Below are 27,842 nucleotides of genomic sequence, written 5' to 3'. Positions count from 1 at the left end.
CAATATTTTTTAGATCTAAATGATTTCAGTCTAAGATTTCTAAAAAATTGTGAGACTTCGTCGTAACATGATTTTTGTTCAAAAATTTATTTCATGTATAGTCAACCTAGGTTATTGCGACATTTCAGATATAATGTTGATAAAGGGCACTCGACACTGATTCTTATTATAGAGATTGCTAATGAACTTTGCCTTTAGCATCAATGAAATACCGCTGCAGGGTCATGTGAGCATCCTGAAGGACTCACATCTTCTGCTTAGCTTAGTTCAATCCCCGAGCATCACAGCAGTGGTCAGCAGAAGTTGGTTTTCTGTAGCTTCTGAATTTTAAGGTGCAAATGCCAAGTCAGATTTTCCTTTGAAAAAACTCTTGGGGGGGGGGGGGGGAGGGGAAGGATATATATATATAAATTACACGAGAAAAAAAGTAAACTCTGTGTCCTTCCTGGTCCAGTGCTCAAGGCAACATACTCCCTACCCTCCCTTAGTTGCAGCCCTGGAAAAGATCTACCCTGAACATGTAGCCATATTAAACATCATGGCTCCCCAGCCATTAAAGCCCTTAGAACAGTGCTCTTTTCTGATAGTGTGAGTCGTGGCTCTGCTGAAAATATTTTTGAGCTTTTTATTTATGCTTTGAAGTGGTTCTTTTATAAGGGGAAATATCTACTGAAGTATTCTGGGGAGCCGAAGATGACCCTTGAATTGGGTATGGGAGCTGTGGGTAACAAAAGTTTAAAAAACACTGCCAATTGAAGTTAATTGCAATTAAAGGTTATCATGGAATCTTTCATGCATTCTTGGCAAATACCCTTGCACAGGAGTAGCTGGGGGGAAACATCTCAACACATGCTGGCCCTATTTTTGGCATTTCAGCTCATGTCTTTTGATCGAAATTTTTTTTTTCCCCGTCTTTTAAACTCAGATTTGGCACCCCTGCTAGATTGCCACCCTGTGCTGCCACTCCTGCCCTTGCATTTAGACAGCTATGTTCATAAATGTTTTTTCTCATACACATTCAATGCATGCATCCAATTTCTGGAGAAGCAGGATAGGTACTGGATTCAATCAAGTCTCAATTGTTAAAAATGATTACAGTTGAAGCTAGTTTTCATGAACATGTAAGAACCTGAATTATAGCCTCGTTCACATGTTTGAGACGATCTGGATGGTAATTAATTTGATGAATATGAACTTGCTTGGCAACTCCTTTGTAGGGGGAAAAATTTATTCAAAGTTTGAATCATCCTTTTTAGAGGATTTATGGGGTATCATGTCACTTATGAGATTTTTTCCTATTGTTGCGTAAAATATGCTGGCTTTCTTATTTCCTATGAAAACGGGGCTAATGAGTTTATAAATGGAAAAGATGTTCGAAGAAATGGCATATTGTTTGGAACCAGAACACTAGTTCGTAAAATGTAGTAAAAATGGTTTACAAACTTGAGTGTCGGCTGTATTAGATCTGTAACTACTTCAATCATTGTCATTAAATGGGTTTTTTTTTCAATGATCATGTTGAAAAGATGAACCCTGTAATTCAAACTTCTTTGCTTGTCCAAACAGGTTACAGTCTCGATTAGTTTAGATTTAGCAAGGGTGCATTGTACATGATACATATATTGTTATGAAGTAAAATTAAAGTTAAGGGTATCTTAATTTTTGGTGAACCAACTAATAGGCAAAGCAATAATGAAAACCCCTAGAATTGGTTGCCTTAATGCAACCAATTCTAGGGGTCTATCCAGCAAAAATTTGGATTCATTTCTGGACCCTTCACAAAATACCAATTAAGGAAACCATAAATTCAAAATTTGATTTTTTTTGTACAATACTTTTAACCACCATATTGTTCTGCATTGTCTGGCATGCTGTGAAAATCGAGGGGCACCAGTTCTTTGAATGTTAGAGTCTAGTCCATTCCTGGCATGCCAGGAAAAGTGAGGTTTAATAAGGATCACACAGAATACATTCAAAAGACTAATATAAAATACTGAATGAATAAGCGATTCAGAAAAAAATATTGGTTTTTCACTATAGCAAACATACTTTATCCCCAATTTTGATAACAGCAATGAAAATTAAGCAATATTGTAGATTTATTGCTCTAAACTAATTATCGCCAGCCTAATACAAAATAAAGATACTATATTTGACCCATTTTTCTGCATGTTTAGAGACTACTTATTACTAAATCACATATGCACCTCGTTCACATTCCTCTGCAGAGCTTCTAATGGATTTCTAAATGTTGGAATGTGCTTGTATGTGTTGTGAACCTAATGTGAAGTTTGTTTCTGTGTAATGCTTGTTATATGTAGTGTTGCCATCCAACATCAACTTTTTCCTAAATATGAGTGAAGTGTAATGACTGAATAATTATTCATGATTGTAGTCATGTTCAGTCTATATCTGAACACTTTTGCATCACATCAACATGTTTTTCAGAGCAATTCTTTACTTTTCCACTCTGCCTACTCCAATTTTTCAAACACAATCTGGGAATACAAAATATATGATTTCATTTCACTCATCTTATTTACATGAACGAATATGCTTAGCATCTGACAATTTTAATAAAAATTAAGATTTGTGTCAGCAACAGCAAAAGCCAAGCGCAAAGCTCAGACTATCTCAACATAGTTCATAGAACAGAATGGATCCTAAAATGAAGAGAAAAGACAACGTTCAAATCATCTAATTCAATCGATTCTTAAAGTGAAGATACAGTAATCTCTTATGCATCGGTGCAAGAAAACAAAAAAAAAGACGTATAAACAAGTGTGATATATAATCGAATAGCATTATTTACAGTATATACTCATTTATAAACCGACACCCCTCACTTCAGGACCACCACTAATCGCAATAAATTGAAAACCTGTGTATTAACCGACCCCCAAAAATCAAAGCATTTTAGAGGGGAAAAAATTCACATATTTTCATGCCCGCTTCAGTTCCGTCCATCGTGTCACTGATACAACACTTTTTAAAGGATTTTATGATGACTTTGATGGAAACTGAATTCCCATGCCCTGTAAACACACTGGCCAAAGGTTTCTCTAGCATGACTTCTTTACCACTTATATCCCCTTTGGGAACACTGTGGGAGTCATGTTCTGGTCACTGTCAGGCTTCATTAAAGCATTGATTTTTGATGTTTCCTTATCTTCAGCACTCATCGATTAGGTCCATAAATTCCTAATAATCTTGTCTTGTTGATGCCCACATCTAAATGCTGTAAAATCAATGTTAGTCCACTGGGTATCAAAGTCAATGGCATTTTTTATTTGGCTTTAACATAATCAGTTCTGCGAAGGTTTGAACCTAGCTAAAAAAATCACTACTGATTAGTAATGCATCTACAGCTACAAAAAATTACTCTACTCATTAGTGACACCATCTAAAGTTGTCCAATGAGATCCCAGATCTTCAAGCTAGCCGTGCAGAGTTCACGTAGCTATATGATTTGGTAAAGTGGGGGCTGATATTTTCTCTACATTAACTGACTTGTGTATAAGATGACCCCCCCCCCCCAAAAATCACCGAACAAATTTTTCAACAAAAAAACTGGGCCATACACACGAGTATATACAGTACCTATATCTTTGACTAAGAGAGCAGAAAACCATCTTATAACTTAAAGAAAGGTATAAGTAAAATGAGAGATCACTGTATTTAGAATTAGCAGGGATCTATGGTTCGAATTTCCCAGCATGCCAGAAAATACAGGTATTCCTAACATGCTGGTCTCCCTCGCTGTTCCCAGGCATGCCAGTTAATGCAATGGAATACATTTGCATACATGCAAAAATTACTTTTTGCAAATTTATGGACCCATTTTTACAAAAACAAACCCCCCTGAATTAAGGATATGACAAAATTAAAGTTGAATTTCTCAAAAAAAAAATTGATAAAATGATAGTTTTTACATTTTTAATGAGAAAATTAAATGGGGGGAGAAAGAGAAGTAAAAAGGATCAATCTTATAAAATAAGTGAAGTATGGTCGCATTAAAAAAAATCAATTTCATTTTAGTCACAAAGAGTGTTTCAGTCACGTAAATATTCTCTTCCTTTGGAAATAATGGAATTTTTAATTTTTCTTGCTGCAACGATATCAAAACAGCCCATCATTTTACACGGATGAGATGCGCTGCACTTAAAATAACACGACATACATTGACAGTGATTTCAACGTACAATTACATTTTTTTCAGTTGATATATTTCCTGTGAGATGCAACTGTTTTGATTACATGTAATGATTTTTCTTTGTCAAATTTTATAATATTAAAACAATTATAACAGTTCATACAAATAAAATAAAAATGCACTGAGTTCCAATTTGAGTAAAGCCTATGATGTAAGCTTCATTTCGAAAAAACTCATGTCATTTGTGAATATTATAGAGCAATCTGTACAATTTTCGATCGATTGTAATAGAAGAATCGTGATCCAGTTTTCTATCAGAACACCAAAGGTATGGCAAACCTGATCTATACCACAATAAAATAAAAACAGGAGATTTCACCCACAGGAATTCAACTTCCTGCGTCATCCCCTTCATTTTTCGACTCTTCGTGCAGGAGAACGTAAACGCGGGTACTGAATCCAAACTTAAGAACATCTTTTTCGAACAACTCCACATACCGTCTAGGATCTATTCTGTTATTGTTCACGTATGTGCCGTTTGAGGAATCCAGGTCGATGACGTATGGACGAACACTTTTACCCGTCGTGCCATCGTGCCTTTCATAGGGCAAAAATCTGAACTGCAACACTGCATGTTGCTTAGAACATGATGGATGATCGATAGGAATATCTGCGATCAAGCGAGACCTACCTAAGAGATAAGCACTCTGACGATGGACAGGAATAAAAGGTAGAGATGTCTCTCCTTTGAATGGGTAAAGCCTCCATTTTCTCCGAGGCTTGCGGGCTTCAACTGGCTCATTATATTTGATAACAACACCGTTGAATGTATTAGTATCCTCCGCCAGCTTGCCCGAAGTCTCAAAGTTTGGTTTCGCTTTATCTTTTTCAGATTTCTGTGGTTTGGTGGTGGTGTGCTCTGGTCTACCCCAGTTGTGGTTCTCAGAAGTGGATCTCGAATTGTTTTGTCGCCTTGCTCTGGTACTTCTTCTCTGCCTGTCGTGTCTGTTATCATTTTCATCGTCACTTAATGCCTCTCTTTTGACACGTGTGGATGGTTCAGCTTGCTGCTGCTGTCTGGAGGTACGATGATCGGAATGGCACCTGGAATGAGAAATACGAGTGAATTTATAACTGATCGTCCTTACTTGTTATAATGTGTTACAAAAAATAAATTTTACTACACGAGAAACCTCGCGAACAGTTATTCAATGTTTGTAATACTTTTATAGGTAGGACTAATCTAACGTCATTGAATATGGCTATTAAAACAGGGGGGGGGGGGGAAATGAAGATGCATGCATAAACCTGTATTTATGTAATAATGATAGAAAATGACGAAACATGTAAAATATATATATATATTGTATTTCTTTTGTTGTGAATAAAACAATAAAGTTTTCTGAACCTAATTTCGTAAAATATCACCTTCCTTATTTTTTTCAAAATTTTATACTCATGAAATACTATACAACTTGTACGTTTAGATGATCATTTTTGTCTATCACTGTTATTTCATGCACACTAGGCCTAGTAAGACTGAAACCTACAACTTATAGCCAATAGATTTTTCTATTAGAAACAGATTGATACCACAAGACGTTCTCCCACCAAGGAATTAGCATACCAATCCCTTGGCAAGACATTACAGAGAAAAACAAATTAAATTGTTAGATATGAAAAAGCATCATTGTACAGGGAATTGTCATTATATTGAGTATCGTTGTAGTGATGTTTCACTGAACAGCCGAACTTCAGTTAATGGAATAACAGTTAACAAAATAAGATTTAGCAGAGAAAAATATTTAAAAAAGCAAAATAGGATTTTAAAATGCCAAAAACAGCCCCACTAGAATATCCCCCAAATAGAGAAACAAGCCATTATCAGTTGCACAAAAGTACATTTACAAATAAGATTTAGATAAAGTTCCAAAAAAATTCATGACCATTTCATGTTCGAAAATCGGTCAAAAATTCATTACAGGTGTACTTTGCTGAAATCAGTGTTTGTTATAAGCAATCAAAATAGCATAGATAAGCAACACAACATTTACGGGACACACAAAAAACACTTTTTTGTCCGACTGAATAATGAAAAGTGTACCTAGACCAGAGAGTAATGTTATTATACAGGCTGTCCCAAATTGTTTGAAGATATCTCTGCAACCACTGGCTTTAGAAACACACATACTTTCAATTACAAAAAGTTTTCAAATGACATCCAGTTACTTAAAATCTCAAAATTTGTCTGAGAGATCATATACATCAAAAAATTAAGAAATTAACTTTTTATATAATCCTGTGTGGTAAAACTTCCAATTATTGAAATATAGACCCCACTCTGAAAAGTCATTTGCAAAAAATTTCATATTTTTGAAACTAATGCAATATTTATCTATGAATACATAAAATTGTTATGTTTTGGCAACTTATCACTGTTTTCACAAGTTTTCATTTGCTAAAAAGCTGCCATTTTTAGGAACTGTACACAAATAGAATCAACTCATCTGTTTTATCATTCACAATAAACAGCAATTACATTTTTTGACAATTAGAGAATTTTTACAATTTTGAATTCATTCTAGGTTTCTGAATTTGTGAACCAAAAATCATTGGCGACAAATGCAGAAAACGTAAAAGCCAAACATATCCGTTAATATATTTGCATTTAAAAATATAAAATTTTTCTCGGAGACACATTTACATTTCTCTAATTGGAAGTTTTAGTTTACAGAGTCTACTACAGATTTTACAACACTCTACCACAAAAGTAAATTTTTGTTTTTTTATATATACAATCTCTTGGAAAATTCAAGATATTTTGAGGAACTGCAAGTCATTTGAAAACTTATATGTCATTGAAAGTATGTTTCTTTAAAGTCAATGGTTGCAGAGATAGCCGCTGTGCAAACAATTTTGGGTAGACTGTATAGGCGATTATCGTTATCTAGGATCTTCAAGGAATATATATTTTTAAAAAACAGTGCATCAAAATTGGTGATGAAATATGCACAGAGGATTTATAAACTTAGTTTCAAACTAATTGAAAAACTAAAATGTGAATGTTATAGGCATAAATCATTGCTATGAATCATGCTTGCACAAATTCTGCTTCGTAGGCCAATCTAGCGCTTTCAAGAGTTTCATCCAAACCATAAAACAATTTTGACAAATATACCTTCACTCCATAAAATATATTTACAACGTTAGAAATCAAGTCATCGATTATATTACACTTTCAGTATATACAGTTAAGTATTCATACTTGGGACAGTAGCCCTACTTGAGATGATTTGAGACTAATGTTTTAATAATTTGGTAGCCCTGACAGTTGTTGCAGGTTACCTTTAAAGTAGATAATCATGTTTGTTGCTATCTTAGCATTTCATGATAGTTTCAATAGTGTAGATTGTGTTTTGGTTGGAAAAAAGTTTTTCATGTGATCTCTAAAATCAGTTAGTTTTCAGTGAACTACCAAGGTCTGCACCACAGTTATGTTTAGACATGGGGGGTTTCTCTGATTTAGGGCAATGCTAGATAAGGTCGGCCTTATAGAATACTGGTTCAATCTTTTTATTATCACCATTAATGTTAGATTATCTCAAATTAGAAAATGCATTGTTATTGTTATCTTTTCGAATTTTCACAAGCAGTTACATTGTGTAGAGTCCAATTCCTCAACACAAACAACCTTTTTTTGCTAGTTCAGATTGGCAGCTGGCTGTTCACAATCTATTTTATGAGAACTTAAATGGGTAGAACCGACATGTTCTCATTTACTGATGTTGATGTCATTGATGAAGTTTCAATAAATGAGATAAATAGAATTATGAAAACTCAGCATTTGCAGAGGATTGCTATACTTTTGTCCAATAGATCTACAAATATTTCAACGTTTGGACAACTTTTTCCCAGCCCAATATATCAAGGAAATAGATATTTTCTGGAGTAGATGGAGACTACTACTACAAAACCACACATACACCTCATCCACATTCTTCTGTGGAACTTTTAATAAATTGGTACATGCATGTAAGTGTTGTGAACCTGACGTGAAGCTTGTTTCTGTGTAATGCTTGTTATGTGTAATGCCACCATCTGCCATCAGTTTTTATAACTATGAGTGAAGTGTGATGATTGAATAATTGTATGATTGTTGCTCTCTGTGGTGAGACTTTTTAATGGAGAGATCGGCCTGCATTTGCAAATCGAAGTTGTGAACCACACAAAACTAACTTTGACGACCACCAATGTGGCAACGGTGGGGTTCGAACCCAGATTCTTGCGATGTGAGTCTGTCACTATGACCACTCGACCACCACAGCGGTAAGTAGATGAAGATTAGATTACTTTTCTTCCCGAGTTCACCTTGCCATAAAATCCAGAAAATGTGTGTTTCCTTCTTATATTGGGCTGAGAGAAAAGCCATCAATCTCTCTGTACCATCCTACCTGCGGACCATTTCCTGAAGTTGAGAGAAGCGGTAATGCCTCTACTTCAGCGCCTCACACAGTGCGTGAAATAAGGAAGGCAGTGTCATGTCTCCAGTGGTGTAGATAGTAGCATGCTTGCCCGGTGTGCAAAAAGACCTACGTTCGAGTCCCGGTGGCGACTAGATGACTTTTCTTTCAGAGTTTAATATCAGCATAATATCCAGAAAATATCTGTTTCCTTGATTTCAATGTTTGCTCTTTGTTCATTTGTGTCAGCCAAAATCACTACACACATTAACGTTTTTCAAGTTGTTTTTTTGAATGTGTGCTGTGATGTGTGATATTTTCTTACCAGAGGTTTATTCTGTGATTTTTTTCATAAAGGTTATATTATTTTTGGTGAATAAAATTATTTCTGAACTGTTTTTAGTCTGGTATTGTCTTGGGACCTGTTTTTAAATAGATTTAACCGGCCCCAAACTAAAATTAAGGCACTTAAACATGAGACAACACACAAAAATTATACTGTCCCAAGTTAGGGACAAAAATTATACTATCCCAAGTTAGGGTGCCTAGTAAGTACGTGCCTATAACTCGGGACAAATGTCATTTTATTTTTTTTAAATGTACACACCTAAAATTTTCAAATTATCAGTACAGAGAATATAGACACCCTTCAGAAAATGGGTTCTTTTTTTAAATTTTAAATGTTTCATTGAGGGATTGATTTTTCAGTGTGAAGTTCAAAATTGTCCAGCAGGGTTTATACTCATTTTAGTAAAAAAAAATTCCTGACTTTTCCCAGTTTTCCAGTGAAATTTTTCAAAAAATTTCAGGTATTTTTTTGATTTAAAAAAAATATAATATAAGTTATAAAAATAATTATAAAATTATTATCAATATTATTATATTAATTATCATCATAACATTATAAATTTAGATTATTAATTATAAAACATTTTTATACACACATTTATGCATTTTAAATACACCTCATGGAAAAATGAAACACAATCAAGAAATGCAAGATTTCACTTTTCTGTAATAACATTATCTGAAAACATTACTTTAAAAATTTCTCCAACATCCTTGAATTATTATAGGATGAGTGGGACATCACAAGTTTCACTTTGCTGCATCACGATTCTTTGCAAGTTGGCTTACACCTGTGTCAACACTAGTGTGGCGCTGCGATCGTCACGAGAAAGCGCGCGCGTCCGTGGAGAAAAAAAAGAATTATTGCTCTTTCTTCCGGCGCTCGACAAGGTTGTAACACCTCTGTGTGAATAAATTTCTCTTTATCTATTTTGTCGTTTTGTGAACCACAGTTTGGTGACCCGGCATCGAACGATAACGATGTCCAATCCATCGGAGCAACCAACGATGCCCAATTCATCAGAGCAACCACCTGCAATGTTCCGAGTCGCTGTCAAAGCCCCACCGTTTTGGGCCAAACAACCTCATCTATGGTTCAAGCAATTGGATTCTCAGTTCCTGGCGAGTGGAATTACCTCCGATGCCACTAAATACCACACAGCCGTTGCAGCCATGGATACGAGTGTTTTGGTACATGTGAGTGACCTCATCATGAATCCACCGGCGGCAAACATGTACGACGCACTAAAAAGACGCCTCCAAGCTGAATTTGCTGAACCAGATGAGCGACGCTTACAACGTTTGATGTATGAAGTCGAGCTGGGCGATCGTCGACCTTCGGCGTTACTCCGAGAAATGCGGGATCTGTCCAGTGGCCGTCTCAGCGATGAAATACTTCGAAGTCTATGGATACAACGGTTACCATATCAAGTTCAAGCAATCCTCTCCACAAGTTCAGAAACGTTGGAAAAGTTATCGGAGATGGCAGACAAGATCATCAGCGTCAGCGGCAAAGCAGAAGTACAGAATATTTCACCAAATCTCGATCACCCACAACAACTTGACGTGCAGCAGCTGACTGAAAAAATAGAGACATTGACATTGCAAGTTGACGCGCTACGTCGATCTCGAGAACAACGCGGAAACCCTCAACGTCCTCCCAATCGAAACCGCCACGAAGGTGCAAAATCCATGAGGTTTCGAAACGATCTCTGCTGGTATCACCGTGAATTCGGACCCAACGCCCGTAAGTGTGTGCAACCATGTAGTTTCTATTCGGGAAACGACCAAACCGACAACTAATGGCGACGAAGGAGTCGGTTTCATTCAGCAGTCGCCTTTTCATCGCAGACCCACTAAGCAAGCTTTCGTTTCTCATCGACACTGGTGCGGATATTTCCGTAATACCCCCTTCTGCAGCTGATAGAAACAAACCACAGTCACTACTCACGCTTACCGCGGCAAACGGTTCTACAATAAAAACATACGGAAAGAAAATGATAAAACTAAGTCTCGGATTAGCAAAAACTTTTTCATGGGTGTTTACCATTGCTGATGTATCCCGACCAATAATCGGCGCCGATTTTCTGAAAAGATTCCGACTCACGGTGGATTTGGGAAACCGAGTTTTGGTCAACAACGGGGGTGAACGGTCTACAACCGGAACAACTGTTTCTCCAACTGTTTCCCCTGCAGTAACTGTGACATGTGGACATGAGATTTTCCACAATCTATTACAAGAATATAAAGAGCTCATGGAAGAAACATCAAGTCCAGTGCAAGCAACACACGAAACGGTGCATCACATCGAAACTACAGGAGTACCGGTTTACGCGAGAGCCCGTCGATTAGGCCCGGAGATGCTGCGAGCTGCCAAAGCTGAGTTCGATAAAATGATTACCATGGGTATATGTCGCCCTTCAAATAGTCAGTGGTCCAGTCCCCTCCACATGGTGAAAAAATCCGACGGTTCGTGGAGATGCTGTGGCGATTATAGAGCTCTCAACGCGAAGACGGTTCCTGACAGATATAGCATTCGGAATATTATGGATTTCACTATGGATCTGCACGGTAAATGCATCTTCTCTACCATAGACTTGAAACGCGCTTATCATCAAATACAATTGTCTGCTTCCGATGTACCAAAAACTGCTATTGTCACCCCTTTCGGACTCTTTGAATTTAACGTCCTCAGTTTCGGGTTGCGAAACGCTGCGCAAACGTTTCAGCGCTATATAGACGAAATATTGCGAGGACTTCCATTCTGTTTCCCTTATCTAGACGACGTGTTAATTGCATCTTCAAACCTTGAAGAGCACGTCGGTCATGTGCGTGAGGTCTTGAAACGTCTGTGTACACACGGATTAAAAATAAATATCGACAAATGCGTGTTCGCATGCAGCTCAATCAAGTTTCTAGGACATTTAGTCAACTCTCAGGGCATTAAACCGCTACCAGCCAAAGTCGATACCACTGACTCTTACCCAAGACCCAAAAACAAGGCAGAACTTCGCCGATTTGTCGGTATGGTTAATTTTTACCGTCGCTTTTTACCGAAAGCGGCTGCGATACAATTGCCACTGCATCTAGTACTTCGAAATTGTACGCGTCATGACAAAACACTTATTACCTGGACACCAGAGCTCATTAAAGCTTTCGATGACACAAAACTCGCTGTTAGAGAAGCAGTTCTTTTGACACATCCGAGGCCCTATTCCCCAATTGCACTCGTGACAGATGCCAGCAACATAGCTATCGGCTCAGTGGTACAACAACGAGTCAATGATAGCTGGCAGCCGCTCGGGTTTTTTTCCCGCAAACTGAGTGATACTGAAAAGCGATACAGTGCTTATGACCGCGAACTTTTGGCAATTTTCGCATCGATCATTCACTTCCGATATTTACTGGAAGGTAAACCTTTCACGGTTTTCACAGATCATAGGCCGTTAGTGTTCGTTTTCAATCAGAAAGCCGACAAGCTTTCTCCTCGACAAATTAATCAATTAAATCTAATTTCTCAGTTTACAACTGATATTCGTCATATCGAGGGAAAAAGCAATGTGGTAGCGGATGCTCTCTCGCGAGCAGGAGTTGACCTACTTTTTCCTTCTTCCATGAATTACGACCTCATCGCTGAAGCACAGAAGAATGACCTTGAACTGAAGCAGTTGCTTGACGGAAATATACCATCTTCACTCGCTCTTCAACAGCTCTCTTCCCCATCTGGAAAAACACAACTTTTTTTCGATACCTCGACATCTAAACCACGGCCTTATATTCCTAAACAATACCGTTGGGAAGTGTTCAAATTATTCATCAACCTGCGCATCCGGGTGTTAAATCCACTGTTAAAATGATCATCGACAGATATGTATGGCCGAACATGAAGAAAGACATCCGACATTGGGCTCAAGCGTGCATCGCCTGTCAGAGGTCAAAAATTCATCGTCATACCAGCCCTCATATTGGACAGTTCGTATCTCCATCTCGACGATTTAGTCACGTGCACATCGACATAGTGGGCCCGCTTCCATTATCAGAAGGTTATCGCTACTGCCTCACTTGCGTAGATCGCTTTTCAAGATGGCCCGAAGCCATTCCTATAGCAGATATTACTGCTGAGACTGTTGCTAAGGCTTTCATACATACTTGGGTTGCACGGTTTGGAGTACCAGAAGTGATCGTTACTGATCAAGGTCGACAATTTCAGAGTGATCTATTCCGATCTCTCGGCAAACTACTGGGGATCAAACAAAATCGTACCACTCCATACCATCCGGAAGCGAATGGTGCCGTTGAAAGGTGGCATCGCGTCCTTAAAGCAGCGATCAAGTGCCATTCATCAACAGATTGGGTGGCAGTATTGCCAATCGTCCTTCTAGGACTAAGAGCGGCATACAAGCCGGAACTGGAATGCTCCACATCTGAACTGGTATATGGTGAACCTATCAAACTCCCTGGCGAGTTCTTCTCAGCTTCCACCACAGACGTCAATGAAAAACAGTTGCTCACTGAATTACGACAACACTTTTCGAAAATTCGACCTGTCCCAGCGTCTCACCATAATAAATCCAAAACATTCATCCATAAAGAACTTGATCATTCCACTCATGTTTTCCTTCGCAATGACGCTGTCAAGAAGCCATTGCAGTGCCCATATGATGGCCCCTATGAAGTGGTCGCAAGGCGCAATAACACTATCACCATCAAATGCAAAGGAAGAAACGTATGTGTGAACATTGCACGAGTGAAACCAGCGCACATTGCCACTAACAGTGACAGTACAAACAGTGAACCCATTGTGACCCGTTACGGCAGAGTAAGTCGTCCCCCGAATCGTCTCATTGTATAAGTGCATTCATAATCCCGTCCTTATATGTGTATATATATTTTTTTCTTTCTTTTGTTGTCAATAATTAGTTCGTGCGATCCGCACTGGAGGGGGGGTACTGTGGCGCTGCGATCGTCACGAGAAAGCGCGCGCGTCCGTGGAGAAAAAAAAGAATTATTGCTCTTTCTTCCGGCGCTCGACAAGGTTGTAACACCTCTGTGTGAATAAATTTCTCTTTATCTATTTTGTCGTTTTGTGAACCACACTAGAATCGAAAAGTTTAGTAATCTGGGATTGTCTACAAAACTTTTCTGATTTTTGTAAAGTTTTGATTTTGTAATTTTATGATTTTTTTACTCAAAACACCTCCAAAGCCAACACCATGCTTTATACGGGTCATTTTTGACTGCTTCAATCAAATCAGCCTACTGAAGATTCAGGTTTTTATCCGCCCATTCTAGATAGAAAACAGTTTTCTTACCAATCATCCTTTTTAAATAAAAAATACCCACATGTGGAAATCATATTATACACATGCTTCAACCGAAGTTGCTCATCCAAGTCAACTTATGAAGTTATCACAACTAAGCTTTCCAGATAGTTTTTACGCATGGTTTTCTACAATCTATGCACAGCTATCTGAATGTTAATTCAATTTTCCGAAACTGATATATATCCCGTGGGTTGTATTGTTTGTTTTAAAAAATATTCTGAAGTGAAATGTGGTTTCCATTTGCAGAACTATTTGGAACTTGTAGCAAGAGATTTAATTAAACGACAAGTTCAGTTCATATTTTCGGTGCTCCAGGAATAGTGTTTTGGTCCTCAGAGCTCTGCAAGTAAGGATGTAGCAGTGGAGAAGAAAAGTTCCACACAATTTGTTATGCCTTTCCCCAGTGCATTAGCTACCGTGCCTCAGTGAAGGTTATTAGTCACTGGGCGCTAACAACGTGATAAATTTCCCATATCCATGTAAAAAATTGGCTAAAATAGATATACATGGGAATTTTCTTGACATTTGTGGAAATTTTGAGTTCATCAAACACAATATATTTTTAATTATACATGCATTTTACGTGCATTTAAAAGCAGGGTTGGGTTTTTGAAATGACAAACATCAGAAACTGGTTAAAAGCATCAAAAACTGTTGAAAACCTGAATGAATGCTTTTGGATAATATTTTGAACACAATCGGTTGATAATATGATGAGAAACTTACTTTTTTATATATTACGTTTTATTTAAAACATTTTATTACAATTATTAAAACAAAATATTAATTATACCATATATACTCGTGTATAAGCCAAGTTTTTTTTGTGGGAAAATTCGTTCCTCAAGTAGGGGGGGGTCGGCTTATACTCGGGTCAGTTTTTGATGAGAAAATTTCAACCCCACAATCAGTAGTAATTTTTGTAGCAGTGTTCGAGAAACTGGCATTATTGGTACGGGATATGCTCAAAACCCTGATAATGTCAAAGACGAGGCAAAGAAATCGAAAACATCATTGGCTTTGATACCAGGTGAGCTAATGTTGATTGTAAAGCCTTATGTGAGTATGAATAAGTCAAAGACTATTTGAGGAATTTGTGGATCGAATGGATGAGTTCCGATGATAAAGAAACTACAAAAAGGGATGCCTTGAAGAAACCTGACATTGGCCTAGTGTGTCAATGGGTACATCAGGCATGGAATTCTGTTTCCACCAAAATTATCATCCGATCCTTCAAAAAGTATTGCATCAGGATTACGATGGACGGAACTGAAGATGATAGTCTCTTTGAAAGTGCAATGGCGATGACAGCCCAGATGAAGATAAAAATAAAAACGAAGGTGCCGCACCCCCTATGATGATGATCTGATCGATTACCATGAGCTTGGAGACTCAGAAGAAACGGATTAAAAAGTTTGAATCGTTTTCTATTGTAAATTTCCGTAAACTATTAATTTTGCATGAAAATATAAGATTTTTTTTTCTCTGAAATGCATGGATTTTTTGGGGTCGGCTTATACACGGGTTTTAAATTTATTGCGATTTTGGTGGTCCTGAAATGGGGGGGGGGGGGGTCGGCTTATACACGATAATTTGAAATTTTGAATTTTTCAACAGAGTCTGAAACAGATAATATATAAATTCATAGTCCATTTTATCTAAACTACTGATTATCTGTGTTCAATTTACTAAACAAAATAGAGATGTTCATTCATGTGTGATCATAGCTTCAGATTTTAATCTCAGAAACTTACTCAGTATTAAAACAGTCAAAAACTTATTGCCAATCTTACTTTTCACTTAGAATATAAGTTATATTATATATATATATATATTTTTTTTTTTCCTTAAGCATCATATGCAATCAGCACTGCTAAATTAAAGGACATTTTAGTCCTACAATTTAGTATTTTTATTGCTAGCTTTATTCTAATGTTATGTGCGTAATAAGGGTATCATTTAAGTATCAGTAATTATCTAGATTCTAGAAGATTTAATATAAAAAATCAACATTACATACATGGCATAAAAGAACTTTTTAAATATGTTTCTGTTATAAAAATAGTACAGCAGTATATGTGCAGGTTTTAGACTAATATTTCTCAAAATTTTTATGAAAAATAATATCCAAATTATTTTTTTTGGTTTACCTAATTTGTTTTTCTTCTTTGGTTAAATTAGTGATGGGCTAACTATGGCAAACAGGACAGATGCGGCCGCTTAAAAGTTCTATCCAGCATGCCGCAGATGTCAAAATAATAGCATAGAAGTTTTCATTTCAGTGTTTCCAAAAAATTCATTCAAGGGGTTGTTCCATTTTTTGTGCATATATAAAATTTAGTCGTGAGAATTTAAACAGAAATCGATTTAAAAACCTTTGCATATGCAAAAAAAAAAAATTAGCATAATATGCAATTCAGCCAGATTGAGCGCGCAAATTTTTCTCTATCTGAACAGACATTTTTAAAATAAAATTTCAATACACAAATCCAATTAATTAGAATAATAAAATAGCAAAAATAATGTTTGTGAAAATTGACTGCTGGTATCTTGGAATGAAATTTTGTTTTGGCGCCCCCAAGAACATTCGACCATGAGGAAGTTATGATAAGTTTTGGAAACACTGTTATGTATGCAGATATGATAAGGTCACAGCAACATGCTCTTCCACACTGACTTACGAAATCCTTGTTTCCTCCTCAGCAGTTCCTACAATATTTTTGCGTTTCATTGGAAGATTTATGGATTGTCAACATTCCTGATTTATCAATTTTTTTTTAAATGAAACTTCTTTAGGAACATGAGAGCGAAATTTTGCGAAGGAAAGAAAATTCATCACAGAAGTGGAATCATTATATCGGGCTTGTCCTGATATAATGATTTTCTTCTTGAATCAATTTTTTTCAAGTTCAAGTAAAACTCATTGTTCACTAAAAAAAGAACTCTCACCTGCCTGATCTGTTCCTCCGCTGGGGCGGTTCAGCTGCTGCAGCCTCTTCTTCATCCAGAGCATTCAATTCAGATTCAATCATTCTCTTTCTACGCGAAAGCTCTTCGAAAGACTCGTCATCGTCTTTGCGCTGTCTTTTCTTATGATGATGATGGTGGTGATGTCTACGGCTACTTTCATTCTCGGTATCCGAATCCATGTCTCGGGAGGCTCGTATTCTACTCTGTTCTGCTTTAGCGGAGTTTCTCCGCTCACCGCTTTGCATTTTGCTGTTGTCTTCACTTCTTAAATTTCTTCTGCGTATTGGAGGAGAATCGCTGCATTCGTCATTCCTTTCTGACTTGTGTGTCTCTCTAGGGTCTCGTTTCTTTGGATTATGATGAGACGCTCTAGCTTTCTCAGAGTGAGACCTACCAGCCATTACCTTCTCCCTGTGGTGCTTTTTAGAGCCATCCATCACCTTTAGTTAGACTCGACTGGTATCACTGAGGAAAAACAAGAAAAAACCATGAAATTAAATTTTTCTTTACTGAATCTGGTTTTTTTTCCGGTTCTTTCTCGTTTTTCAAGAAATCTATAGTTTATTAAATAGTTTATCAAAATCTGTTAATACTTGCTATTGCTTGTTTATCAAATCAAAATGTGTTTAAAATTTTTGCTTGTCTCGTGAAACACTCTTAAACAAAGTTATTCATAAGCCCCATTCACATGGGAAATAGAAAAAGCGGGTTCAAAACCCGCTTCAAGAATTTTCACCAATGACTGCTCTCTCTTTATTTCCTTAAAAAGGAAAAAGTCATCAAGCAGGTGCTAGAACTCCCAATGCTACCACAATATTTGTACATGTGAACGGGGCTATAATTCTAAATTATACTGTATATCATATATGCTCATATACAATCCATACAAAATAATGCATTGCATTTTGTAAAATATATAAGCATCTCAAAATTGCGTACAAAAATCTTCTCTATTAATCATGATTCAGAGGACTATTCTATAGCCATAATCATCATCTTGTTACATGTCTCTGGCTTGAAAATAGCTCACAATTAATTATCTATCAACACGAACATGTTTTTATTGTATTAGTATTGCGCGTTTGCATCTTTTATTATACACTAGAACCTCATTAATATGAACTAATTGGGACAGAGACCTATTTGGATTAGCAGAAAGTTCTGATTACAAGGGTTGGTCTTTTAAACATGACTTTTTTAAAACACTAATAATAGTAAGTATCCGAAGAGGTGGGATGAGAGTTACGGACCAGATAATTCCATTTAACAATGACGAAAAGAATAATTGTGGGAAAAGTGATTTTTTTTTACCTTCCAATGTTCAATCTTTGCTTGTGCCAATAGCTCAAGGGGGCGTAGCAAAACATCAAGCACAGATGTAAAAAAAAAAATGCAGCTTTGATAGCTCATTGAGGATGAGAATCAGCCCCTTTCCATTCTCTAAAAAAATGAAAAAAAAAGAAAGAAAAAATTTGGTGAAAAACGTCATTTACTGGGCTGCAGAAACATGGCGGAAACCTTGTTAAAAAAAACCTGGGAAAAAGTATGACCAAGACTTGCTTTTTCGATGATTAACAAGAAGCAACGAAGGAATCCAACGAAATCCTCCAGTTTTTAAAAGAAATCCCTGGTTGCGAGGGAAGCAGAGTGATTGAAATGTTATTATATTAGACTGCAACAGTCATCAAATTTTCACAGTTACAGAAACCATCTCCATAGTTTCCACTGACTATGATAGCGCTTTGAAGTGGTCCTGTCTTAGACTATTCTGGAGTGTCGCAGATAAACGTTGTCATAGCGAGGAAGCCATGGATAGCAAAAGTTTGAGAACTACTGGGTTAGACTACCATGCCCCACCATCAAAGACTCATTCAGAAACTGTGGTAGGTTTTGAAACTCCAATTCCATACGTGGAGTAGCATGATAATGTAACCCCTTTAGACAGGTGCGGGGTGATGGGGGCGATCGCCCCCCGAGAGTCGCAAATTAATACCGAAAAAACTTGCCCATAAAATACAGGATGATCCAATGACTTACAGAATAAATCGCCCCTCCCAACACATTGTCTTTGATCCGTGTCTGCCTGCAGATGTGTTTCTGAAATTATGACTATGAACCATATCATTTGCTAGGTATATGTCGCTTCTGCAGATGAAAATTAATGATTTTTTCAAGTCAACAATTCAATATTATGAGGCAAAATCCACTCATCCGTATTCAATATACATCTGTGTTACAATGCAAAATTTATGAGCATTTGGTTCTTTTTCTATTGCTGATTCTTAAACTTTCTCTTCAAAAGTCATGGTTTTTAAAAAAAATTTTAAGAGACGTTCGGATTAAGCAGATTTTTGAACTAGTGGGTTCTAGTGTATAAGTAGCAGCAGCTGCAAGAATGATTTTGTAAAGTGTGATTATACATATTGATCAAGTATAGTGAGAACAGTGTTAAGTACAGCGAAATCTTGCTATATGACAGTACTTAATACAATGATAAATCCTTCTATGATGATATTTTTTCAAGTCTTGTTTGGAAATGCCTAAAGTTTAACGTTACACTCGGTCACCTCTTGACATTAACGTACACAAGGGAAGGGGAGAGTTTAGGATTATAGCTCTCCTTCAGCCGAGATTATAGTGTTATTTCGCAGGAAAAAACAAATACCCCCGAGAAAATCCTTTGTATGCCTATGCCTCTCGATATAACAATAACCAATACTTTTTCTTAGTTAACCAAGTAATATTACATCAAGATTTCACTGAATAATCATCCCATTAATTTTGGCATACATGGAACCGATCAAGTTTATCTAGCCAAACCGAGTGGCAACTCTATAATTAATTTACCTAATTTTACGAACATCTCACAAAATAAGGTCACAAATTATTTCTCTAGTCACTAGCCTTGAACACATCCTCTCATGCCCCTTTCCACCAGCATCCTGCAGCAGGACCCCTATAGGCTAATATCTTTCACGGGGCCCTTCTATAGTGAATTTATACTGCGAAAAAACAAAAATTGTGAGAATTATCCCAGGACACGGGGCTGAAACCCTGCCAGTCCCACACTCACTGGGTTATGCATCCTCTTATCTAGAGCTGAACAAATCACAAAAAAGAATTTAGACAATATAAAAATTTTTCAGGCGCCAAAAAAATTTGGCTTCTTTTGACTTTTTCCCAGGGCATAGCGAACCTCTTTCATGTCGGCAGATGTGCTGCTATGAATTCCAAACATTTTGTGATGCTCTCAACCTGCAATTTAGTGACTACACAAAGAAAATTTTAGGCGCCAATACCAATTTTTTAGTCACCATGAAAACCTGGAGCCTGGGATTTAGTGCAACCCTGCATGTCTTTCAATTAACGCATGTAAAGCAATATGCACTTTTTTCGGGATAGGGTAGACTTCAGGGCTGCTTAGGGAGGGGAAGGTTTAGTGCCCTTGGCACTGTACTAAAGAACCCACTGAATATATCCATTAACTGACACTTCGACATTACACGGGAGGTGGGGAGGAATGTGTGCTTGCTATGGCTGACAAAGAATCCAGTTGCGGCCTGGTAGGTTTACAGTGAACATGTTATTTATACAGCTTAGAAAGATTTGAGCGATATCAAAGGCATTTTATCTTGATGTGAAACGATTTGAAACTGATCAGAATATATGAGAAGGAGAGAATGCATCACAATGGTAACTCATTTAGTTTTTATCATAAAATGAATCATTGGACTTTGGAGGTGAGAACAATTTTCATGAGGGTGATTCCCCCCCCCCTCTCCCTAACAGATTTAGTCACGGGGGGGGGGCAAATTAATAATTACGTGGGCCGATCTTGTACATAAGTTAGAACTTCATAGAGAATTTGAGAAAAAAATTACATGTCCGTTGTGGATACAATACGTACACACTCACACACACAATAAACAAACTCAAAGCAACGAGAGCGAGTCATTTAAAACCAATCACGATCACAAAGAGTTCTAATCAAATATTTAACCTCATAGTTTAAAAAAACAAAGAATATTTTTTATTTTTACCCCTCACTCGTATTGGCGACAATAACAACACTCAACAAAACACCATCGTTGTAATAAAAGAAAAAACAATATATTCCCGAAGAAGAAAACAACAAAACGAAAACAGCTTGTTGCGTTATTTATTTCTGCACGGTCAAAAAGATGGCGCTGCGATATCTTACCTCGGAAGACCCAAAAAGACGGCTTTCAGAAGCGTTGGTTTTCGTGACCGTGTCATTTCGTACTCTCCCAAAAGAAACAGAGCTTTTTTTTCGGATCACGTGATTTTCACCCCTCTTTCAGCGATGGTTCTGAGACATAGGGAGGGCCCCTTCAGGTATTACGTCAGCAGATTTTTAGCCTTTTTTGACAATGCCGCCTTCATGTCAGTATATAAAGGGGACTCTGTTGTTAATTACCTACAACTCATAGGCGGAGATAGACTTGGAAGTCTAGGAAGGGGCACGATGATGATGATGTCAATTAATTAGATCAGTCGACTCCACCTTTGACGCTGGGGACAGGTGGGGTGCCCCCCCCCCCCCGTATCTCCGCCCATACTCCAACTCCTTGTCAGCAAAATTTCGTCAGCAGCATAGAATATTTCATATCTTCAAAAAAGGTGGTTGATGACGTAAGCAACCTTCAAACCCCCCTCCCCCCCACGATGCTGACGTAATACTTGAATGACCCCTTATAAAAATTGTCTGTTAATTTCAATGCTGTTTTGAAGGCGAAAAACTCAAAATTTCTCTAAGGAATTCATTGTGCCCCCCCCCTCCCCAATTCTGCGTACGCCTTTGATTGGGATTGCCCTCCGAGAACATATATATAGGACAACAGAGCGAAATAGACACCACTCCCCCCTCGAACAGCAAGTATCCGCTTAAGTATGGGAATCCATACCACTCAAGGACAACACGCGACACACTGAGTGGACACAAAACCGTTTACCCGACCTCTTCCCCCTCCGTAAGTGAGACAGGACATGTGGGGGCTTCTGAGAGGTCTACTAGAGCAACACCACACTAGAAATATCTTTAGTGTGGTGTTGACTAGAGAAGGCGTTTCGAGGACTTATCAATAGGGGGTTGTTAGTTCAGGTGATCACAAACTAAGGAAAGGTTTTTCATGTTTTTCGCATTCTCAGTAAAGGGCCTACAAAATTGGCTGTGTTTAAACATTTTTGTCTTTCTCTGTAAAATATTGTCCAACGTGGAATTTAATTTATTTCGATAGTAATTATATATAATGTGTGTGTTTAGTTGTTATACTCTGTAGCAATGCCTCAAACAAATGTAGCCCTCTTTAGAAAAATTGAAGGCTTCAACGAAATAACGGTCTATGTTACATTTTTGCGAAATCGCGGTTCTGACTGAATAACGTTCTATGATTTATGTAACCTACCTCCCCTACACGTTCCTTAATTATGTACCGTATTCCCGGCAGCATTGCCAGGGAAATTCGAATCACAGATTCTGGAAAATTCTGAAATTGTTTCTTTTAAAAATCCAAGTTTTTACGGCCACTAGAGGCTCGTACATCGGCAAAGTTATTTTATGGCCACTCTGTGTATAGGTATGCATTGGTATCATCATTATCATCTTGCCGCCCCCCAGACCATACAGTTTGGGGCACGAGTGGTGGGATGCTTATCTACCACCATGAAGGCTACCGTCAGGTCCTCGCGTTCGATCCCAGGGAACGACAACGAAAAGTTCTTACCTTATATGGTCCGAGGTAACACACGAACACGCCGATAGATGGCAACTCAATATTCCCTCGTGGAAAGTCCCCCTCCGTCTAAGACGAATTACAAAAGTAAACTTTCTCAAGAGAGAATGATTTCCGACCGAAATCGATCGGTAGTAAATTGCCGCTTACGATGACGAACCACACCCACACTAATCAATGGAATCGTATTTAAGGTCGGTTTGAAATGGTCTCACAATTAGATTGATTATATTTTCCCCGAGAAAAATACGGGATATTGGGATTCCAGATACGGGGCATTGCCAGTTATCACCACGAATGATGCCAAAAGTGAGCGAAATTGCTATATTGCTAAAATTATTGAAAAATCGCCAATGGCAAGAACTGGCGGGGTCGGATCTTGAATCCTGCAAACTACGCGGCCACAGAAGGCTACTAAACCGTACATACACCTCGTCCATATTCCTCTGCGGAACCTCTAACGAATTGGTACATGTTGAAATGTGCGCGTACGCGTAGTGAAACTTGACGTGAAGTTTGTTTCAATACTTGTTATATGTAGTGCTGCCATCTGCCACCAGTTTTTGCTAACTATGAGTAACGTGTAATGATTGAATAATTGTATCGTGGCCGCAGAAGGTGACAACTGGAAGGGCCTAGGGATGTGTAGTTCATGAACAAACTAGTTCAAATGAACTAGAGAAGGGAAAAAGAACTGTACGTATATAGCAGTCTTCGTTTTAGTGAACTACGTTCTTTAGTCCCTCCACTGCCACCGATGCCGACAATGAACTGATGTTGAAGCTGGCCAATCTAAAAACATGGATGACTGTGATTAGCTGATCCACTACGATTCGAAATTTTATATTCTTTGGGTTTAGATTATTGACAATCATTCGATTAACTGACGATTACGTGCCATCATCGTATAATCTTGTTTATGATTTTGATTGCCTATCGGCGTTTGTTGTTTCGATTTTAATTATCTGTTATATGATCTCAGATTGATGACCGTTTTTATATATATTTTATTTTTGTTGTCATTGTCCGAGGCGACAATGTTTTGTTGTTTATAATAAAACTTTCCGGATACACCCATCCTTCGGGAACGCTTCGATATCTCTCTGAGATGGGAAGCAGGGTGTGTCCGGTCTTCAAAGGTCAAAGTCCCTCCACTACCTATTGGAATGCGCGTGCACGATCCTTTCCCGAGTCCACACAGCGCCACTTCAAGCTAAATGTCCGGGCTCTGAGGATCGAAATTCGAATAGAAACACACACACACCTTTCTCTTCTCCTTTCAGTTCACTAGAGATTATTTAGTAATAACGACCCGATATTATCCACTCTTGCACTTTTATAGTATGACGAAACAACACTTTCGTGTAGTGATTATATTATTATTGAACATAGCATTCATATACTCTAGAAATTGTTGATGATGTAACAAGGAATTGAGTGCTGCTATAAATGTAACTTTGTCTAAAACAATGGTTTTGTCCAAGAATTTGTACGACTTTGTCAAAGACATGTCAAAAACTCCAAATTTTCCAATCGTGTTAAAAGAACACACGTGCAACGTATAACACACGTCTGAATTTGTGTACTACATGTTTGTATTTGTGAAATTAAAAAAAAAAAAATGTGAGATAAGCTGCTGAAAGAAATCGGTGGCAGGCTAATATCAAAGGAGCATGAATTAATCCCTGAATCAGCGTTGCTTGACAACCACTTTCAAAAAGTCCGCGTTTAAAAATACAAGGAAATTTGATGCAGTTTACGAAGGGTTAGTCACAAAAATCCAAATATTAATCACCATAGACAAAAACCGAAATGATCCCCCCCCCCCTTTTCCGCTCAATTTCCTTTGTCCCAGGTTCCCCACGCTCGTCGAAAATTTGGGCGAAATTCGATGAAGAAACAGTAGTTCTAACGGCAATACAAAACCCTCAAGCGGCTAGTATCTTGGAAATAGATAAATAAAATACTTATCTGAACCACTCTTACCTAGGCTGTCTGACCCTTTGGTGAGATCAAAGAAAATTAATATACCCCCACTTGTACAAAATAGCAATGAGAAGGCTTTGCATACCAGCCAGCCCAGTTCCTTGTGAAAGCATTTCTTATAAAAAGGGCCAAATAGTGACTGAGAAAAGAAATAGCTAACAAGCTAACTAAAACTATAATACATTTTGTCCAATATAATTCTTACAGTTTGAAAGTGTATGCAAGTGTAAAATAGTGTAAATCATTTTAGCAATTAGTGATGTAAGTGTAAAATTCATATTATCATAACATTATTTTCAATAAATGTTTGTTCACAAAACAATGTTGTTGTTTTTTACACCTTAACCTGATCCATATATTTTTTGTCTCTCTCTCTCGTCTCATAATAATTAATTTCAGTGAATTATCAAATAAGAGCTGGTTTTTCCCAGACCTTACCAGGTAAGAAGCAGTTAGACGAATTTGATGACAATAAGAATAAATCCATCTTTAGCAGTGCCTATTACCATTACCTCCTAGAGATACAGGAGGTAATGCCACTACCCAGATGAAAAGCTTTTTGTGAAAATAGAAAGCCCTCAGCCAATCGACAAAAAAGATTCTACCTGCCTTAAAAAAAATCTGTTCTTAGAAATAGAAAGGAGCTCCCACACTGGGTTTATTCCCAAAGAGTGAAGACCATTCGATTTTCGTAGGCAATTAAATTTTGATTTATTGGTAGCTTCACATTCAAAATCAACTATGTAGTTCACTTGAACTAGTTCAATAAAAAGATCTATCTCGAAAGGAACAGTTCCGTAAAAAGAATGACTGCCCATCTCTAGAAGGGCCCATTTTTTAGAGGTAAACTGAAGAGGGGCAATTTTTCGTTACCAATTTGCTTACACTTGAAAAATATTCAGAACTGGCCTTGACTGAAACACTACTGCAAATTCCAGTAGACTAAGATAGTGTGTAAAATATGTAAAGTAGTAGTAGATAAAACGAATTCTACGAAATAAAAAGTTTAAAAAAAACATTACAAATATGTGAAATGAGTATTTTTTTTTGTAGTCGTAATCATCATGATGTAATTAAGATTATTGGGAAGATAATTTTAATCCTTGATTGCAATAAAGAATAAAAATTCAAGTTGGCTTCGTTGAAAACGAATGAAGAAACTAGATATTTTTACAAAAAAAGTCGGGATGGCCAAAATGACGTGAAAATAAGGGACATGTAATCCGCACTTTTGCCGCCTTTACAAATTTTTAATTCAATAATTTTCAAATAATAATTCAATCATTTTCAAATAATAATTCAATCATTTTCAAATAATAATTCAATCATTTTCAAATAATAATTCAATCATTTTCAAATAATAATTCAATCATTTTCAAATAATAATTCAATCATTTTCAAATAATAATTCAATCATTTTCAAATAATAATTCAATCATTTTCAAATAATAATTCAATCATTTTCAAATAATAATTCAATAATTTTCAAATAATAATTCAATAATTTTCAAATAATAATTCAATCATTTTCATAATTCAAACTTTAAAATTCAATAATTTTATAACGGTGTTCTCGGTTCCCACCTAAAACAACTGCCGCCCCTAAATTTTGTCGCCCGAGGCAGTTGCCTCCTCTACTCTCCCCACCCTCTAGTTCCGGCCCTGCATGTATTACCCAACTCGCAATTATTTTCACCGTATTTTCTTTGTATAACAATTTCGCGTGATTGTTCCCTGGAATTTATTCGTTCAGTGCTGTCAATTTTTTTCCTACTCGTAAGCTGAAGTTTTTAGAGAACCTTCGTAGATGACGTAAATATATCCACGAATTCCGCAAATGTATGTCTCGTGTTTACTTGCCTCGTTTTTTTTTTAAGTTTTCGCTGGTAGAAATGTGTTGCGAGAAATTTTATTAATGTTTCCAGCTTGAAAGGATTTACGAGACACACTTATATGCAACTTTCAGATGCTTTTGCGACGTTTCTTTTTCTGTTAGCAATTCATTCTTTTCCGATGTCAATTCTATGAAAGATGGTAATTGAGTAAAAAATGATCTTGCGTTGAGGAATAGATAGAAATGCGCTCCATCGCACATATTCAATGGCATTTCGAAAAAGTTTGATTTAGAATGATTTTTTGTTCAATTGGAAACATTTTCAAAACAAGGGAAGACAGGTTTGCAAACACTTGAACCATTCGCTACCATCCACCTTTGTGAATCATGGTTTTCACCACTTTTGCTGATAAAAACGAAAACCATAAATCACTTGAATGTAAGTGACGATATGCAGGTGACCCCTTTTCAAACAAAGAATCTCAATTTCAATATAGTAATATGAAAAAGGAAACAATAAATTAGTCACTAAAAATCGACATGTACAGTAATTTCTGATTTGTAGCTTTGATAATTGTGTGCATTTTTGTTTCAATAAATTAATTCTGCAACCTAAGTTTGAAATTTTTATAACAATTAATTAGTGGATAATAAATGTAATTTCACAAAAAAAACTACATTTTCAACAAATAAATTATTATTTGTTCGAATAAACTATTTCCATTATTCAAGGGGGTGGGTGAGAGAAGGCAAATTGAATCGCGCTGGGGGTGCGGGATGGAAAGGTTAAGAACTACTGATTTAGACCGAGGCCTACATTCACGTGGCGATTCAGCTCCCATCATTCGTGTCATCATTGATGAGCGTCATCCAGGTTGATCAACAAGGCCCAGAGTCAAACAATGGGAAGGGGACAAATTATTGAAGATTTTTCTAACTGTACACACAAGAAAGATTTTTTACGTATAAAATTTGCTCAATGAGCTCAAAAACCCTCCAAGATCGACTTGGATG

At 37.1% G+C, this 27,842-nt stretch overlaps 1 protein-coding gene across 7 annotated transcripts in view; it reads right to left on the bottom strand.

Moving 5' to 3' along the window:
• Positions 1 to 378: 378 nt before the first annotated feature.
• The window catches only part of LOC149083145 (uncharacterized), a 66,135-nt gene continuing 38,671 nt past the window's right edge, over positions 379 to 27,842 (bottom strand). For 2 of the 7 annotated variants that reach the window (XM_089236294.1, XM_089236295.1), the window contains exons 3-4: positions 17,235 to 17,720; positions 379 to 5,257 (exon numbers count right to left, since the gene is read on the bottom strand). In XM_089236294.1, the coding sequence (XP_089092420.1) occupies positions 4,543 to 5,257; positions 17,235 to 17,692 (1,173 nt within the window). In that variant the 5' untranslated portion in view covers positions 17,693 to 17,720 and the 3' untranslated portion in view covers positions 379 to 4,542. The other 5 variants (XM_089236292.1, XM_089236293.1, XM_089236291.1 and 2 more) reach the window with 5 other exon arrangements.

This window comes from Pholcus phalangioides, unplaced genomic scaffold, assembly GCF_987345545.1.
Source record: "Pholcus phalangioides strain wild (caught in Gottingen) unplaced genomic scaffold, Ppha-v1.0 ptg000009l_1, whole genome shotgun sequence".
Classification (NCBI taxonomy): domain Eukaryota; kingdom Metazoa; phylum Arthropoda; class Arachnida; order Araneae; family Pholcidae; genus Pholcus; species Pholcus phalangioides.
This window is presented reverse-complemented; position numbering and strand designations above follow the sequence as displayed.